Source organism: Xyrauchen texanus, chromosome 4 (genome assembly GCF_025860055.1).
Source record: "Xyrauchen texanus isolate HMW12.3.18 chromosome 4, RBS_HiC_50CHRs, whole genome shotgun sequence".
Taxonomy (NCBI): domain Eukaryota; kingdom Metazoa; phylum Chordata; class Actinopteri; order Cypriniformes; family Catostomidae; genus Xyrauchen; species Xyrauchen texanus.
Genome location: NC_068279.1, coordinates 28,373,214 through 28,393,597, shown reverse-complemented (window position 1 = coordinate 28,393,597; position 20,384 = coordinate 28,373,214). Strand labels below are relative to the sequence as shown.

Here is a 20,384-nt window from a genome sequence, read left to right as displayed (position 1 = left end):
CTCCATAACCAGTCCATTTAACAGCAGAACTGGGTAGCACTGCACATTTGCCATTACCTGTTCTCGATGGAGATGCTTATCTTCACACACTCTAGTGTACATGGCTAATGAACTGCAGATCTAGCACAACTCCCCACAGCAGACCTGGCAACCAAGGGCATAGCAGCCGTGGGGGACACGTCCCCAGCATTCTTTAAAAAGGTGACTTTTGTTCCCCAAGCTTTTCCAAGCTAAACCCATACAGAGTCCAAATGGTGGATTTGTATACAGTATTTACGTTTTGTTAGTTTTGTTAGGGCTGATTAAGCGACCATCCAGCCAAATCACAGGTGAGTTTCATGAGCCGAAACAACCCTTATGTAATAGGCCATCAGTCAGACAGTCTAATCAACGTGGCTCCGTTCATTTCTACAAATTTTCTTTCAACAATGCTAATTTATCCATATTTTTTATTGCTATTGATGTTGATCGAAATTAATAAACTAGAGATGTTTAACAAGGAACACACAAACAAGATTTATTTATTGGCATATTGTTCTTGATTGGCAGCATTATGTGAAATGCACTACAGCATAAAACAAAGGACAATCCTTTTAAGCATACATTGCAAGTGGAGTTTATATCAGCGCAAGAGTCTTCATTAAGTTATGCTTTTTACATTGTTTGTGAGGTAATAGTTTGATCGGTTCTTTTTACCAATTTAATCAGATTACTAGAACAGCGTTAAATATGTAAAGCTATTTTTAATATCAGCTCCTGTATTTTACCTCTATGCTGGTGTGCCTTCGACAAACTGTAGGAAAAAAGAAAGATCTGCTGTGTTCATAGAACACTTTAATTTTACTGAAGTGAATGCAGCTCACAAACTGAAATGATAGATTGCTTTGTTCTTATAATGCTTAAAACCTCTACTGAAGTCTCTTTGTAGATCTGTAGACATACACCTTTTTAAGGATTAAAATTTTCTTTTGTTCGTTGATTCAGTGACTAACTAATTTCACATAATACACTCATTGATCACCACCTTCTGGCATCACCAAAAATGGTCATTGAATTATTAAATGGATCTGAACGAATGTTGGTAAATGTAGTCAAAACACTCAAGCCACTACATTTAAATCCCACAATGCACAAGCACAGAGTAAAAAGTAATATTGTGCACATGCACAATTGTCATTTTTGCAATTGATTAAATAATTATATTCAGGCTTTTATTGTCATGTATGGAACATAAGCAAATGCTCCACAAGATGCCCTTTATTTTTGCAGCTAATTTTGCAAAATTGTGCAATTATTTTGCAATACTCGAATCTTTAAAATACTAAATTAAAAGTAAATGCTACATATATATTAATATAATACACATATCATACTTGTATATTAATATCAGGGCTACCGATTTAACACATTAATTCAGTGTGATTAATTTTACAAAAAAAGAATGCGTTAAATTATTTATATATATAAATAATTTATAAGTATTTAAAAGATAACTGTATAATTATTTCAGCATTATATATTGAATTATTGTTATATGAGGGCTTTCTCAGCAAATATTTGTAAATGTGATTAATCGCGATTAATTAATCGGGACCCCATGTAATTAATTTGATTACAAATTTTAATCGATTGACAGCCCTAATAAATATATACTGTAGTATATTAATATTGCAATGTAAGTGTTGGGTCTGTGCGAGCCACCTACTGACAGCTGTCCCCCACTTTTAAAATGACTGCTATGCCCCTGCCAGCAACCATGGGCAAACACAAAGAATCAAGTTCACAGGATAGAGACCTAAGACACAGGGAACTGTACACAGCTCAGAAAGTGTGAAAGGGTTCACCAATGGCATTGTGAAAGAAAAGGAGAGCTCTCCAGGAGCTGCATGCTTTTGATGACTAATACAGATACGAGCATTGGTCTGCCATCCTGATTACACTAAAATACTTCATTTTAAAATCACTAAACTGGCTAAATTGGTACAGAAAAGTCCACAAAAGCTGCATCCCAAATCGCATACTTCTGCACTATGTATGATTAAACAAATTACTGCATGTGTGTAATTGTTTCTTTTTCCTAGTATATTAAAATGTTTTTGATGATTGGTGCATGTATGCTTTGTATGTGTCCTTAATCTTAGTATGCTTGTACTTGTTGAATTTTTCAGTGGGAACACATTATCCACGCTGCACCAATCATCAAAAACATTTTAATATACTAGGAAAAAAGAAACAATTACACACATGCAGTAATTTGTTTAATCATACATATTTAACCTATTCTATATATTAAAAAGTTATTCACTTACAAGAATGTGTAATACATAAAAAAGCATCACATCTTCATGTAATATCGAGTGAAGTTAGCATTGCATCTTAATCTCATCTTTATTTAAATGTTTAGTTTTAAAAATCAAGAAGAGAAAAAAAAAATGATATCCATGTTTAGCATAATTTAAGCAAATCCCATGTATTCACATTCCAAACTTTGGTTTCTAAATTTAAAAGTTACTTTCTCTATTTGATATGTTTCCAAAATCTGTCAATGTTTCTGTAAACTATTCAGAGAAAACCTAGATGGCATGCTTATTGTTGCTGGAATAGGAGAAAGGATTTTAACATAAAAAAATAAATAAACCTCAGTTCCATCAAACCAATATATCTACAAAACCTTCCATGTAAAAGCAGTTCATGACAGTATATTAACTGGCACAGAAAATAAGTGTCTCGAATCACATCACAAGATGTGTTGTGCAAGCACGGTTTTATTTTTAATTTTTTTCAAGAAGCAGTCTTTGGTATTTGCAATGAGCCTCACATGCCATAAAATCGTACACTGATGACTGGCCTAAATGTGACTGGATTTGCATGATATGTAACCAGGTCAGATCCTATTCTGACAACTTGTCAGTTATTTCTTTCCCTGCTCCAGAACAGAAGCAAGAAACTGATTATAAATCATTCCATTAACCTAAGGGATATCAGGCAAACATCCATTATTTTTTTTTTTTTTATGTTTACACATTAGAAAAAAATCCTTTCATCTTCTCTATAAGGGTCAGTAACGAGTCCATTCAACATCAGAATGTGGAATTTTGCCTATGTGTGAACAAAGTAAGGGAACCACAAACGTCTGCTTGAAAACAGCGGTCTAGGGAAGAGGTCGAGCGATAGTGGATTTTGCCTATACCGATATTTAAGGTGGGGGAAAAGGCAGATGACCGATTAATCGACTGTTAGTTTTTTATCGATTTAAAGAATGTTAAATATACATCAGCCTTTCCTTCCTATGACGGGCAAGAGTCCAAAAATAATAAAATCCCTGATGTATCTTATTGTGCAAACAAAATCCCAAAAGTACTCAGAAAAACATTAAGATTTGAATTGGGTGGTTCTTCGCTCCACATCGTGCACATCATACCATGGTCACTTGCAGCGTTGATTAGTTACAGCTGTCATTGACTTTAAATGGAAGAATAATAATAACAGTTAGCTTAATCTCGGGTCATTAGATCTAGAGTATCGGTCAACCAATATGTTTTTTTTTTTTTTTAAATGGCTGAAGATATCCAGAGAGCTGGGAGGCCGGTAGGCTCAAATAAAGCTGATATATCACAAAATTTAATTTAGTAAATAACACATACAATTGCTAAACAAAAAATTCATCTTATGCACTATATATTCTCAAATGTTCACACAAAATGTTAACTTTGTTAACAATATTAAAATACGACTGTGTTTTAAATGGTACATAGCAGTTTCTTCTGATTACTGTTTAGTCATCCACTTTTAGTAAATAAATACATTTATAAAAAGATAAACTGTTAATAAATTAGGAACAAGGACAGTCCTCTAGCAACCACAGATGGCATATGCACATTAAAAATAGAATTTTGTTTTCACAAAAGACTGAATCAAACACAGTTTAATTGACATTTACTCATAGCACATGTGAAGTTGGTACGTGCTCGTGCCGGTCCAGCAAGCAGCAAACAGCTTACACGGCCCGGATTGTCAATCAGACTAACTTAGTTTTGATCCAGACAAATTGAGTACATGCTTCACAGGAATATATTATATGAGCGCACGACAGGAAAAAAAAGCTGAATTTTTCAGAGGTCCCTGAATTAAATCTGTTTACGAGACAGCTACATATTTGCAGAAGGTATATGATATCAGTTTAATTAATATATGCCTTTTTATTATTAGACAAGACAGTTAAATGTTAGAACTGTTGAAGAGAGAGACAGAGAGAGGAACACGCAAACACTTTAACAATGATTTTTTTGTGCATCTGACCCGATATGCGGACTGTTTAATTTAATGCACACTAGGTATGGGCATTTGAGAAATTTTGTAGTCGAGTACTCTAACTCACAAAAAATTTGCAACTGATTACTCGTAAATTAAATGCATGTTAAAAGTAGCAAGTATGACACATACGTGAAATGTATATTTTGTTTTATTCACAAACGTTACCAAGAATTGTTTTGAAATAAGATAACTTCAGCAAACTATTATTTTCTTTTGGGGGGAAAATAAATAAATAAATGAACAATATGCATTAATTTTAGATTAATACAATTATTAATAAAGATTTAAACAGGGGCCTGGGTAGCTCAGCAAGTAAAGATGCGGACTACCACACCTGGAGTCAGAAGTTCGAATCCAGGGCGTGTTGATTTACTCCAGTCAGGCTTCCTAAGAAACCAATTGGCCCGGTTTGCTAGGGTGGGTAGTCACGTTGTTTAACCTCCTCGTGGTTACTATAATGTGGTTCTCTCTCTCTGTGGGGTGCATGGTGAGTTGTGCGTGGATGCCGCGGAGAATAGTGTGAAGCCTCCACATGCGCTAAGTCTACGTGGTAACGCCCTAAACAAGCCACGTGATAAGATGCATGGATTGAATGTCTCAGACACAGAGGCAACTGAGATTCGTCCTCTGCCACCTTGGTTGAGGCTAGTCACTACCCCACCACGAGGACCTAGAGCACATTGGGAATTAGGCATGTCAAATTGGGGAGAAAATCCCAAAAACAAATAAATAAAAATAAAAACAAAATAAAGATTTAAACATAACAGCAATAATATTTGCTTACCTGGAGCAGACAGCATTAGAGTAATGTACATATTAGGTCTTAAACGATTAGTCGACATTGTCGACAATGTGGATAATAAAAAAATAGTCGTTTAATCTCATTTAATGTTAAATGAGATCACATTAAACTATAATGATGACACGTGAGAGCAGCACTGCAGTTCACACAAGACTAAGGAGAGGAAGAATTACACAGATCACCGTCCAGATGCACTCTAAACTTTCCAAACAGCTTCAGGTGATGTAGATTCCAAAGTATGATATAAAAAATAAAAAAAAGAAGTAAATTCAGAAGCACTCTCATTGTGGAATAAGCAGAGCCGGAGCTCTTTAAAGGAAACACCCTGGTGTTACATCTTAAATGCAGTTATATTTAATGCATTATAGCTTCATTAAAGTTCAAATAATACAGAAGCAGATCATTTAAAAAACTATAAACTCCAAAACTGGCATTTCTCTGTGCGGTCAGTGCCTCTTCTATGAGTTGCGAGAAGTGTCCCGATCTAAAAGGCGAGAGATTGAAACTGCACCCGGCTGATGCAAACTATGTTATGGGGACGCTCATCACTTGAGCTCACATGCTTAATGCAGCTAGAATATAATGTATTGGCTTGTGACTTATTCAATCATAATATATGTCACTGTTTCTTATCGTGAAGAAAATTGGCAATATGCAGCTTTTTCAAGATGGATTGAAGTGAACAGAAAGGTGAGTAGTCTTTGCCCCATTATACACTGCAACAAAATAAGTTTTTCAATAAAATAAAAAAATTCTGAGAATGTTGAATATAATGTTAAAAATACAAATATTTTAAAATATCTTAAAATCCTTTAAAAAAAAAATATTGTTAATGTGGTTTTGTTTTGTTTTTCATTTAAAATGGTCTAAAAATCTTTAAAACAAGATAAATTACCCTGAGAAGCAACATAAGATATTTAGACTTGATTTTAGAAAATAGATCTTGAATATAAAGTGTATTTTGTATTTACTGCACTCACAGAAGTATGAACAAGTGAAAAAATGCACTTATATACAAAATACACTTATATTTAAGATCTATTTTCTAAAATCAAGTCTAAATATCTAATGTTGCTTCTCAAGGTAATTTATCTTGTTTTAAAGATTTTTAGACCATTTTAAATGGAAAACAAAACAAAAACACATTAACAATATTTTTTTTTTTGCAGTGAATTCCTTTACTGAATTAAACTTAATCAAAAGTATTTTTTCCCTTTAACTCAGTTAATGTCATTTAGAGGTATCTTTAAAAGATTATTTTTTTCCTCTTTATTGTTAGTAAGCACGTTTAATACAACCTTTTAAGCCGGGCCACAAGCTGAATAATCAGTTAAGAGCTAATGATTAATCTTTGCAATAATCGAAGTTGCTGCCCTAGTACATATACAAACTCTCAGTCTACATAAAGGCTATCACATTTTTATAATTTCACATGTTATTACTCAGAAAAACAAGCGGTGAAAGTTTGCTTTTTATCAAATGCACTCTGCTGGTGTTTAGTGATCTAACACAAACACATATTGGTCTGATCAGCATTTTCTTTCCAACGATAAAACCAGATCCTCATCTTTTGGTTTGCATGACTCAAACAAGAACCAAATACAAAGAGCAGAATTCAATAACAATTAAAAAATTACAAGTTTTGCCTCACTTGGCTTTGTTAGAAAACACAGACACCATTACATCTTCTCTCCCTCAACAACTCACAGCCAAGGTGCCTCCCAATGAACTCAATTGTAACTGCATGATTTGTTGAGATTCAGAGGGAACAGAGTAATTCAGCATTGCTCACGTCAGGCAAATGCACAAAGGAAAATTCATTTGTGATATTCTAGTAGTATTTTTAATACTAAAGTAGCTGGTGCAGAACGAGTACTCTATTACTCATGCACATCCCTATCATACGGTCTATTATTGCAATAAAACAATGGCACGTAACAAAACAAACTGTGATTTGTCGTTTTCACGTCTCAGATGGCTCCTTTACGTGCAAGCAGGTAATTCTCTGTGCACTTGTGGGCTTAAAAAACAAATCAGCCACACCGGAATATTTATCAGCCAAAGCCGAAAACCAAAAAATTCCAAATATGAACCAATTTATCGCCCTCTGCAATATATCAGTCGACCACTTAATCAAGAGTTCTGCCCATTCTAAATTACCTACCCATGCATTAAACGGTTTTAATGCAAGCATTCCAGCCAATCAGAATAGAGTATTCTAACAGACCATGGTAACTATATTTCACCAGATGCCTTTTATATTATTATTCACAAGATATGAAGCTGGAGACACAATGTATGTGCTGACGGAGCACATTATAGTTGCATTTTTCCTTTTCATGTCATTGTTTAAATTAAGAACACTTGAGTTATAACCAAATTTGCTTTGGATTGAGGACAAAAATAAGGTATGAATATTGTCAGTCAGTTATTGTTTTTATTAAATTTTATTTTAGAGGCCGCTGTTATACTGTAGAACCAAAAACAGACAACAACTATCAACAGATTTGTTTTTCTGATGACCACTAGTTCCAAAAAGCAACTATCGGCACTGATTAATCATTAAAACCGATATAGTGGTCAGCTTCTAGTCTGGGGTATTGCTCATGTGGACTCCAGTATGATTTGCATTACATGCTATTACTTGCAGAACTGAAATTGATGTACAAATTTGTCTATTATAGCACAAGAGGTTGTGACTCCACGTCACAACAAAAATTGCCTTCCATAAGCAGCTCACATTCTTCAAATCTCTTGCAATGCATCTATGGCAGACAGACACCAGTGTTCTGTGCATTTTAAGTCTAGGAAGTGAAACCAAGAGGTGCAAAAAACTGGCATCTTCTCATAGTTTTCTTTACAGCGGCTGCTACTCGCTACTACTCACATTGGTATTCATGTTGATGATGCAAATGACATACCACGGTTTGAAACCAAACAAATGAAAAGAAACCTGCAGGGGAGGTACGTGTCATTGAACTCAGGTTTAAGTCAAGAAATTGAACAAGAGTGAAAAGATCATTACATTTAAAAAAAGAAACTTTGTTCATTTAAAATCAACTTTCAAGTAAAGTCGAGTCAAAGGGTGTTCCTCCCTTATATGAATGAAAATCACTTTTATTATGCCTATACCTAAATTTCATGCCATGGAGCAGAGGTAGAAAAATGAATCAAGCCAAAATGTCAATCTAGCCTTGGCTTAAACTAAGTGTCTAACTAAGGAAAAATCCTAACCTGGACCAAAATAAAAATATTTTGCACTAAAGCACACACATGCACACAGGCACTTACACACAAAAAGCAGCTGTCACCTTTTTGTCTGAAAGCAGCCTCTCATCCCTCACACAAGATCTTATAGAGACAGGTGGTTTAAGAAAGCCAAGGCACTGGTAGCGTCAGTGGTGTTGATACCCACTGATGGTGCCCATATGCTGCAGGCTCAAGTTCTTAATAAATCAGGCCAGTGGTTTTCTTCCTCTCTTTTGGTGTGTTGCCTACATTAGCAGCTCCTCACAGCTCATTATCTGGCAGAGGTGGTGAAGCTCATCTGCGAAAGGGCTTGATGAGTTATGCTTTGCGCAAATATTCTTGGGCTTATTGAGCTTTTTAAGTATTCCCATTCATTAAATGCCTGGAAGGGACTGACTTACTTAAACTCTTAGATTTAGCAATTTTAAAAACAGTGTGTGATTGGAATACCAGGTGAAATTAAAAATAAAACTGTAAGTGATTGAAATCAAGATAGGAGTTTCCAAGAAAAATTAATAGCCAATCATAAGTTTTAAATATTGCCCATTAAATGTTTTTTAATAATTTTCATTACCCCTTTTTTATGAAAGCATTTAGTACTCAAAGTCATGAAAAGGCAGGCATTTAACTTTGTGTTTACAAAGCAGAGCATCATTCAAAACTTTAAGTTAAAAATATTAGTCTCTTAAACTCCTAAAAATGCTGCCCTATTCGGACGGCAATTGTTTCTCAGGGTGACATCTGTAAAAGTCCTCTGTGATAAAACTCATGCGTTTGGATGACAATTAAATCACAGGGGGACAAGCAAGACTTTTTGTAAATCACAAGATTGCAGTTGTACTTGTTATATGGAAAACGTCTCAGTTACTGTTGTAACCTCCATTGCCTGATGGAGGGAACAAGATTAATGAAGCGACACTAGGGGTCTTTCTTGAGAGCCTCGTGTACCTCTGAACTTGAGAAAAGGCCAATGAGAAATTGGCCGACAGAATTTGCATGTCCCTCCCTCGGACATACGGGTATAAATGGAGGGAATCATGCGTCTGTCCATTCAGATTTTTTCTTCGGAGCAAAGCGGTTGTGTGATCAGCGAGCTGCAGTCTCTTCCACTCACCTCTGTAGAGTGACTGCTGTTGGATCTACGGCGCATATCAGTGGCTTTCTCCTTCTCTGCACGGCAGTGCAGCTTTGCCCCTGGGCGCTTCGACAGCGCTTCTAAAAGAGAATATTTTCTTAAGAGTTTAATTTCTCTAAAAGAGCAATACATAGCGACATTGAAAATCCTTTTCAGGATGCGTCTTTATAAAGATGCCCTTCCGCCCTGTGTAGTTCCTGGATGCGTTCGATTTATCTCCGCTCCTGACGGTCACAGATGCTGCCTCTTGTGTCTAGGCAGCGATCACACTGAGGCAGCATTTGTGGATGGTTCGCATTCTCACTGCGAGAACCTCACCATGGCAACATTGAGGTAGCGGCTTTCCTTCTTAAAGAGGAATGCCACTCCAGCCGCCCCGCACATTGCTCCTACTTCCCACGGGATTGAGGACCAAGTGGTCCAGCTGATTTGGGAGCGATTTGGCAAAGCACAGATAGACCTCTTCACTTTCCAAGAGATCTCTCATTGCCCGGTCAGGTACTCCCTAGCGGAGGCTCCCCTCGGGACAGACGCGCTGGCACACAGCTGGCCCCAGGGGTTGAGCAAGTACGCATTTCCCCATGTGAGCCTACTTGCACGGGTGCTGTGCAAAGTCAGGGAGGACGAGGAACAAGTCCCTCTGGTGGCCCCCTACTGGCCCATACGACAGCCCCTCCCTGGCGAATTCCCCTGAGGAAAGACTTCCTTACTCAGGGACGGGGCACCCTCTAGCATCCGCGCCCAGACCTCTGGAACCTCGCCGTCTAGCCCCTGGATGGGATGCGGAGGATCTAAGTGACCTACCACCTGTTGTTGTGGACACAATAAACCAAGCCAGAGCTCCCGTGCAACTTTATGGCCAGAAATGGCGCTTGTTCACGAATTGGTGTTCTACCAGATATGAAGACCCGCAGAGGTGCGTATATATATATATATATATATATATATATATATACACATACACATATACACACAGCGCATCCGGAAAGTATTCACAGTGCTTCACTTTTCCCACATTTTGTTATGTTACAGCCTTATTCCAAAATTGATTAAATTCATTATTTTCCTCAAAATTCTACAAACAATACCCCATAATGACAACGTGAAAGAAGTTTGTTTGAAATCTTTGCAAATTTATTTAAAAAATAAAAAAAATAAAAATACAAAAAATTCACATGTACATAAGTATTCACAGCCTTTGCTCAATACTTTGCTGAAGCACCTTTGGCACAAATTACAGCCTCAAGTCTTTTTTGAGTATTATGCTACAAGCTTGGCACACCTATTTGTGGGCAGTTTCTCCCAATCTTCTTTGCAGGACCTCTAAAGCTCCATCAGGTTGGATGGGGAGCGTTGGTGCACAGACATTTTCAGATCTCTCCAGAGATGTTCAATCAGGTTCAAGTCTGGGCTCTGGCTGGGCCACTCAAGGACATTCAGAGTTGTCCCATAGCCACTCCTTTGTTATCTTGGCTGTGTGCTTAGGGTCGTTGTCCTGTTGGAAGATGAACCTTTGCCCCAGTCTGAGATCAAGAGCGCTCTGGAGAAAGTTTTCATCAAGGATGTCTCTATACATTGCTGTATTCATCTTTCCCTCGATCCTGACTAGTCTCTCAGTTCCTGCCGCTGAAAAACATCCCCCCCAGCATGATGCTGCCACCACCATGCTTCTCTGTAGGGATGGTATTGGCCAGGTGATGAGGTTTCCTACAGACATGACGCTTGCCATTCAGGCCAAAGAGATCAATCTTTGTTTTATCAGACCATAGAATTGTGTTTCTTGGTCTGAGAGTCCTTCAGGTGCCTTTTGGCAAACTCCAGGCAGGCTGTCATGTGCCTTTTACTGAGGAGTGGCTTCAATCTGGCCACTCTACCATACAGGCCTGATTGGTGAAGTGCTGCAGAGATGATTGTTCTTCTGGAAGTTTCTCTTCTCTCCACAGAGAAATGCTGGAGCTCTGTCAGAGTGACCATCGGGTTCTTGGTCACCTCCCTGACTTGCCCTTCTCCCCCGATCGCTCAGTTTGGCCGGGCGGCCAGCTCTAGGAAGAGTCCCGGTGGTTCCAAACTTCTTCCATTTATGGATGATGGAGGTCACTATGCTAATTGGGACCTTCAATGCTGCAGACATTTTTCTGTACCCTTCCCCAGATCTGTGCCATGATACAATCCTGTCTCGGAGGTCTACAGACAATTCCTTGGACTTCATGGCTTGGTTTGTGCTCTGACATGCACTGTTAACTGTGGGACATTATATAGACAGGTGTGTGCCTTTCCAAATCATGTCCAATCAACTGAATTTACCACAGGTGGACTCCAAGTTGTAGAAACATCTCAAGGATGATCAGTGGAAACAGGATGCACCTGAGCTCAATTTTGAGTGTCATGGCAAAGGCTGTGAATTTGTTTCGTTTTTTATATTTGTAATAAATTTGCAAAGATTTCAAACAAACTTCTTTCACGTTGTCATTATGGGGTATTGTTTGTAGAATTTTACATTTATGCATTTGGCAGACGCTTTTATCCAAGGCGACTTACAGTGCACTTATTACAGGGACAATCCCCCGGAGCAACCTGGAGTTAAGTGCCTTGCTCAAGGGCCCAACAGTGGCAACTTGGTGGTGCTGGGGCTTGAACCCCCGACCTTCTGGTCAGTAACTCTGAGCCTCAACCACTGAGCCACAGGAAGATAATGAATTTAATCAATAAACTGTGGAGCGCTGTGAACACACACACACACACACACACACACACTATTCCAAACATTTTGATGGAAAGGGATTCAAAAACTTAAAATTCATTTTTTATTTACAACGATGTCCAAAGTAGCCAAACAATATTTCCATTACAATGAAAAACCTTTATCAATAAATAAATATAAAAAATGATATTTGATCTAGTGTTGATAAAGCAGCAACCTCTCCATCAAGTATTTGTTTTGGTTTTAACCTTCCACTAGCAGCTATATAGCCAACTAGATATACACCGATCAGCCACAACATTAAAACCACCTGCCTAATATGATGTATGTCCCCCTCGTGCTCCAAAAACAGCGCCAACCAGCATCTCAGAATAGCATTCTGAGATGCTATTCTTCTCACTTAAATGTACAGTGCGTTATCGGAGTTACCGTAGACTTTACCAGTTCGAATCAGTCTGGCCACTCTCGGTTGACCTCTCTCATCAACAAGGTCTTTCCGTCCACGGAACTGCCGCACACTGGATGCCTTTTGCTTTTGGAACAATTCCCAGGAGATCAGCAGTTACAAAAATACTCAAACCAGCCCATCTGGCACCAACAAGTTATTTGTGCTGCTGATTGAGCCCACTTTGGGTGCATCTTTTAAAAATGTTGTGAGAGCTCAACTATGCTGAAACAGGTGTTGTTGTGACCCTTTAAGAGTGTGTTCACACTTGTAGTTTGGTTCTCTTGGTCCGGACCAAAAAAGAAAATTATACATTACTCCTGGTTCGCTTAGCGTTCACACTGGCATTTTTAACACCGAACCTAAAGATACAAAACAATAAGCATAAGGATAAGGTCACAACCTGGTTGGACAGCTTTTATGATGTATATTTTGCGACGGAACTTGACAAACATCCAAAACAATGTTGGATGCTGGGTTTAATGTTGGACCGACTTTCACTTGTCATTTTGAACACTTAAGCATTTTTGTGCTTTTTTCCAGTATACTAGAAATATGCTCGTTGGACCAATGTTAATAAGGAACTTTACCTCCTCATTGCTAGATGTTTTGCCCTCTGCTCATTTTGTTTTGCGTACTTACCGCTCTTTCTATGTTTTAAAATCATGTGATTTTTAAGGTCACATCTTGTGACATCACATCCTGTTATTGGTTCCGTTTAGATGCCTTTGGTCCATGCTGAGTTCATATTTCAGTCGAACTGCACCAGAGTTCGTTTCGAAGCGGACCGAGACCAACTATTCAGGGGGGTCTCAGTCCGCTTGTTTGGTGCACAGCAATGTTCAGATTGCAGCATTCACACTTGTTCAAATGAACCACACTAACAGAGCAATCGCACCAGAGTTAGTTTTTAATCGAACCAAACCTGCCAAGTGTGAACACACCCAAAGAGTATTCATTTTAATTATACCTAAACAGCATACATGCACATAAAATTTGGAGTCCCCCACGTGGGTTTTGTGATATTAACGTTAACGATTAATTGATTGTTAATTTCCATGACAATTGATTTAAAAAAATCTCAGAAAATTGAAATCTCTAATCTCAATCACTTATCTTTCTGTGTTCTTGGGGCTTCTAGCGGAGGGTCAGTTTTCACACCACAGAGAACAGGTTTTATTAACAAGCTATTCCTCATTTTCACTCGGAATTTAAAGTGAATAGAATCTGAGGTTCTTTTTCGCACCACGCGCATCAGAAAGAGCGCTCTCATCCAAGACAACTGTATTCCTCCTCCTGCGTTTGACTTGTTGTTTCAGAGTTGTCCTGCATTCTGCGTTCATCTTTTATTCATCTCTCCTCCTATCAGTCTCACGTGCAGCCAGGTGGACCATTGAGCACACATATATTTACACAGGGGCGGACTGGGAAGAGAAATCGTCCTGTGATTTTACATAGAAACCAGCCCAAAAGTTGTTGAGCGTCGGTGTTATAACGCGGTGGCCCATTTCAGCTTGTGGCGGCCCATTCGGCCCCGTTTTGCAGCCAGTCCACTGGGAAAATTCCTGAACTTCCCAATGGCCAGTCCGCACCTGTCTTTACATAACACAATATAAAAAGTATAGAAAAATCTCTACCACTTGACACTTTATAATGTTGCAACAATATATGTTGCCATATCACCTAGCACTACTATGTGCTTCTAAAATTACGTTTTAAAAGTATATTGGATGTTAAAAGACATCTAACATTATGTTTGCAATCCCATTCTGTCTGCCAAAAACAACTGCACTGTTTTTATAAGTGGAACTGGTCAGATCCCAGACAAAACAGATTCTAAAGACCATTCACAACAAGTTGGGAAACAACTAGTGACATATTGATTTAGACAAAGGGATTTAGAGCGGTGTGTTAAAATCACAGTTAGATAATCTTAGAATACTAGTGTTTTGACAGAGAATTGCTTAAGGAACTCTTTAGAGCTGACAGACGATGTGAAATGCCACCCCACTCTTACTCAGAGCTTGAGTGACCTATTTTCTCCAAGCAGTGTAAGAAATGTTTGTCTGCGTGTCTATGGTACAGCTATGTTGAGGAGAGAGTGGAAATCCTGACAATCACGTCTTTGCAATCTCTCACAAGTGCCACTGGCGGCATACAGTTCTTGTTACACTGACTACATAGTAGAAAAGTATAGATATACAGTCCAAGCATGAGAGATCACTGAACTCTCCTTAACACACATCAAAACCCCTTCAACTTCCAATAGGCCATTCAGGTGCTTTAGCAGATTAGTGTAGTTGAAGGAAGATAAGGAATCAGAGGGCCTCTTGGTAATGACACTCCCCAAGCACATGCTCAGTGAGTGGAGTGACACCTCAGCAAACAGCTCATTCAAGGTCAGTCCAGTAATGCTGCATTATCCACTGCTGATATGCCCTCTTATCAAATGTGCAGTGGAATGTACTTACTGACATTACAATGAAGCAGCACTCTGAACCGGTTTGGTTTCAAATATCTCTAACAGTTAGTGTTTTAGTAAAGATCAAAGATCGAGGCAGAATCTGACAGTCACATGCTGAGTAGGTAAATCAGGGCAAAACACTCCTGGACAGGTAATGTTTACATGAAGAAAACAGTCCTAAAAGGGTTTGTTGACAGAAATGTGAGCAGGGGGCCAGCCATTAGTGACCACAGAAAGCTTGTTGACTCCTTTTACATTTTAATACAGGCCAACTGCTCTATGAACGGTGTATAGATTACACTTAAAATTTCAAGGCAAAAACAGATCTTTATTCAGACACAACAGGTGAAATTCAGCTGATATGCATTGCACTGCAGATTTCACCTCTGTAAGTGTAAATGGATTTACTCAAAAGCTGTAGTCGTATCATTACATTACATTCACATAGACAAGCTCTCTGAGAGCTACTGTAGATGGGGTAAATGAAAAAACTAAATTGTACCACAATTGAACCAGAGTCCCTCATCTAAATTCTAGCCCACACTTGACCAACTCCACATCTGTCCCTAATGAATTGGTTGAAATAATTTATTGTAATAATATAAAGAGAGCACAGTGGTCATACAAGAGGGAAAAACAGTCAGGCTCAATAAGCAGACACAAAAGAAGCACTTTCATTACAGGATAGTGCACTGCATAGTACCAAAACTCTTTTAGCAGTTGCACAATAGGCTGGGCGATAGGACTATGTAATCAGATATCGACGATATCTTACAAATTTCCCGATGCCGATTGCGACACTCATTGACAGACGATGATGAACAATATTGGGAAATAGCAAAACCATGGATCTGGGAAGTCACCAAATATATTAAACAGTAGCCCAGGTTGTGAATCTAGCACCCGCCAAATGAGACATGGCTGAATCCAGTTCACAAGCTCCTCGTCCAAATGTATTTTATGCACGGGTAATTTTTCTGCGGGTGACCTGTGAGACAACTCGGACTGACATGTGACAAGAAATTCTGTTAAGTGCTGTTTACACGACAACTTTTTAAACTAAAACGGAAAATGTTTTATGCATTTTGGCTGTTCATTTATATGACAATGGCATTTTGCTGCCTGAAAACGCAAACTTTTGAAAAGAGGTTTCAAAGTGCTCTGTTTTTGAAAACGATGCCGTTATTGTCTCCGTGTAAACAAACAAAAATGTGAATTGGTGAAAACGATGACGTCATGTCAAAGGCATGAACTTCGAGAACCCGTCCTTACATCCAGGTTGAACAGACCAACATGAGATCACCAGTTGGAATCCTTAAAAAGGTGGCGTGCTTTATAGTCCACTGTCACTTGGAGTAATAAAGCAACCTCATCGACCGTCCAGACAAAATTGTTTGATGTTTTGATTGTTTGTTTGATTGTTTGCATTCACCGCTTTGTGGAAGAATCCTTGTGTGTGAGCACGTAGTGCTTCTTTACAAAGTGGCATCGCCAACTACTGGCCTGGCATGCATAATACAGTGTTTTTAGTAAATTTTTCAGATCCGTGTGAACGGGCATCGTTTTGACAACGTCTTCTGTATGCGAAACTTTTCAAAAATGCAAAGGAAAAACTTTTCCATTTAAGTACATCGTTGTCGTGTAAACGTACCCTTACTGTACGTTCACACCAGAAGCGGCGAGAGCGTCAAAATTCGCTCTGGCAGCCCTGCCTTCGACGCTCAAGGACGCTCTGACGTAGTTGAAATAAGCGGCAACGTTTGTTCAGAATGCTTTGTTTTGTGAACTATATTTAAAGGGGCCGCAATTTAAACATCCAGACATGTCGACCATTTACTTTTTGCCGACCGATCACAAGTAGCGTATATCCTCATGAACTCTTTAAAATGTGAAAATAAGAAATCGATCGATGGCAAAAGTAATTAAAATTATAGTTGTTTGTTATCAAAATAAAATACATTTGTAATAATAACTGTGGTCTTGGTCATATATTACAGGAAACCCGTCACGGCAATAATTCGTTTCTACATTTTATCTTCGGAACGAATGTTTGGTGGGAACCAAAGTTTACACGGTTGTGTTCTCGACTTCGCTAGAGCGGAGCACTTCTATATTCCAATTGGTTGCCGCCGAACCGCATCACAGCTCATTACCATAATGTTGACTGCTCTTGAACTTCCATCTGACGCCCACGCCGCCCAAGACTCGCCGCGCCGCTTCTCGCCGCAGAGAGACGCTGGCTGTCATTGAAAAAGAATGACTTCCGGTTGATTTGACGCTCTCGCCGCCTCTGGTGTGAACGTACGGTTAGACACAAAGACATGCTCTTGAAGAAACACACTTTATTCGATTTTAAAGAACAGACAAAAGAAAAGTTGTCAATCCTTGTGTCTGATTTGCTGTTTGTTCAGAGGCGTGCAGCACAAGCCTTTCTTGTGGAACATGTAAAGAGTTTTCACTCTTTTTTTTTCTCCATTTCATTTGTCTGAAAACTTTGTGCAAGAATAATGCCGTCTATGAGAATATTGCAAATGATCTCCGAACATCTCAGGAGGAGCTGTAAGTTTAGTTGGCTTTATTTCCACGCGGTTAGCATGCATTGTGAACGCCGCTCTGCATGTTCAGTAATGTAGGTATCTTTGTATTAAATGAATCATAATTAATAGAAGACAGGTTCATCTTTAACCTAAAATTTGGTTCTATTTTATTTTCTTTAAGAAGCATTAACTGTATTACCAAAACGCAATACAAACACAAATTAGATAAGAACACACAGATGGCAGCATTATTTTGGAACACAAGGGAATTTATTAGGCTTATTTTCTATTATTATTATTATTATTATTATTATTATCTTTAAAATTGTCTTCAGTTCTTAATCTGTAGGCTATTAGTAATTTTACACCTGTTGTCATTGACGGATGCTTTCGTGATGGCAAATGGGGCCGTTATCTGTAAATGTTTAGATTTGGGGAGGTGGTTAAATAAGATTTTTTGATAATTTCAATATTTTAATTGCTTTTTCGTTTCTTTTAAAGTGCAATTTGAATTTAGAAATGTCAAGTTTTTCATATTTCAATAAATGAGTTATATTTTTTTAAGCAAAATCAATAAAGCAAAAGTTGCCAAGTTGCTCTTCAGTGAAACTCACAGATTTGTGTGAGAAACAAACAATTTATAATTAGTTTCACACATTCACAGTCACATGACAGAATAAACAGAATTATCTAAGACATTTGAATATTGAAGCAGGGTAAAACAATACATAATATACACTAGAACATATTTAACCTTAATGAAATGTGTTTTTATTAAAGAATATGTGCAGTAACTCTGAACCTTACAAAATCAAGTGTGGCTCTAATTCAATCCAGATTTGTTTGTTTACAGCCCACTAGGAGAGGACATTTTCAAAACATCAAACTACTAAAATGTCATATTTCAAACTTCCACATTATGGAGCCTCAAAGTTCTGGTCACCATTCAAGGACCTACAGAGCTGAAATATTCGTGTTCTGAAGAAAGAAAGTCATACACATCTGGGATGGCATGAGGGTGAGTAAATAATGAGTGATTTTTCATTTTTGGGTGAACTATATAGAGGTAAAGACAGATGTTTGAGGTGTTGGGCTCAAACGTTTAAACGTCTCATAAACTTCACAGGCACCATCTTGCCATCTCATATAAAACACTTTAAATGACACCCAAATTCGACTGATCCATTACCTTCAGCGATCAGCTCTTCCACCGTGACTTGGTATCGACCGACAGCAAAAACCTTTCCAATGTAGTTGCTGCTTCCAGTGCCAGATGCAGACCCACCCCCGAGGTTTCCGCTCTCTGACTTTGGCATACGGGAAAACTTCTTCATTCTTGCCTCCGTGTTCCTGACTTCCCCCAAATGGACAGTCACTTAAGACAGTTCCAAACAGACAAAGGTGATTAAAACTCCAATCTGCTCATCTCCAGTCTTTTGTCCTGCATGCTGAGAGAGAGATCTGCTCTCCAGAGATGCGCCAGTACCAGAAAGGCGTAACTGAATGCTTCCTATTTCTACCAAAATCAGAGCTGCAACTGCTTAGAAGTAACCCTTCAGTGAAGCAGTCTGTTGTTAATGAGTGCAACAGCACGAATGATCCTCGCCGCTGTATTGTCAGGCCGACTCTAGTTTCGGCTGGCTAGCGAGCCAGTGTGGAAGCTGTATAGACCATTCGCCTCGCTAGCTGGCTAACAACAGCCAAATGCTCTTTTTAGCCAAACCATGCCTTTAAGTTGAGCGAAAAACCGGAGCTGGTTGAAGTCCAGCTTATTTGAAACCAGCGTGAACGACAAACAGGCAGACAGTGGGTGTGTTAGGCGAAGGCTAGGCTAGCCGTTGAGCCAGATGGCGAAACTCTGAAGCGATGACTGCTGCCACTTCCCCTTCGGATAGTTTAGATAGCCAGCTAGCTGACTGGCTTCCTCTATTTGCATTAAGACACCGTGTATGATAAAATATTACAACCAATAATCCCCCCAAAATACTTCAAACCGAGCAGCGACGGTTTTTCTTTTATATCTATCGGAGCGCTTCCTCGTGCTCTGGAACTCCCCCAGTCACACACTGATGATAAAGTTCAAACTCTCGTGACTCGCCATAGGTTTTAGTGGGAGGTTTGTTATTGCCCAATCCGACTGTCTGACAACCTAACATTGTTTTTGTCCGACTCCATCCCATTGTCTTGATTGGTGTGAACGAACTGCGTTCCATGCACGCTCTTCTCTGATGGGATGGCACGGATGACTGTCTCTGTTTAACACTTGGCTTGATATCGAGATGTGTGAATGAATTGTTTGAGGCTCTGTGAGAGATTGTTAATTTAGAAATGTGTTAATATTTTACTCAGCGGATCGTCTACAGTTATATAGATTATTTAATGTCTAATCAAAGACCAAAATACCGAATTGAATGCGATATCTTCACAATGCGTGATTTTTTTCACCTCAAGCTGTCTTCACTGTATAGCAAAAATAGCAAAAGCCTATAGGCTCACATAATTTATGCAATATGTTACCTATGAATGCATACCCAAAATAAAGATACATAGGTCTATGGAGTACAATGGGGGCTAAAAGCACATCATAGGGAAAATTAGCTTTTTTTTTTTTGTCACATAGTGTATCTAGGTTCAAGAAATGCATGTATTTTTATTGAATATTGATGGAGCAACAATTTGTGTAAATAACAGAAGGTTGTTTTGAATAAAATGCATAAAAAATAAATAGGCCCCAAGG

At 38.5% G+C, this 20,384-nt stretch overlaps 1 protein-coding gene across 2 annotated transcripts in view; it reads right to left on the bottom strand.

The window, feature by feature from the left end:
* bmp2k (BMP2 inducible kinase) overlaps positions 1 to 19,727 on the bottom strand; it is a 48,653-nt gene extending 28,926 nt beyond the window's left edge. For both annotated transcript variants that reach the window (XM_052125744.1, XM_052125745.1), the window contains exon 1: positions 18,837 to 19,727. In XM_052125744.1, coding sequence (XP_051981704.1) covers positions 18,837 to 18,981 — 145 coding nt within the window. In that variant the 5' untranslated portion in view covers positions 18,982 to 19,727. The remainder of the gene's footprint in view (positions 1 to 18,836) is intronic.
* Positions 19,728 to 20,384: the final 657 nt, after the last annotated feature.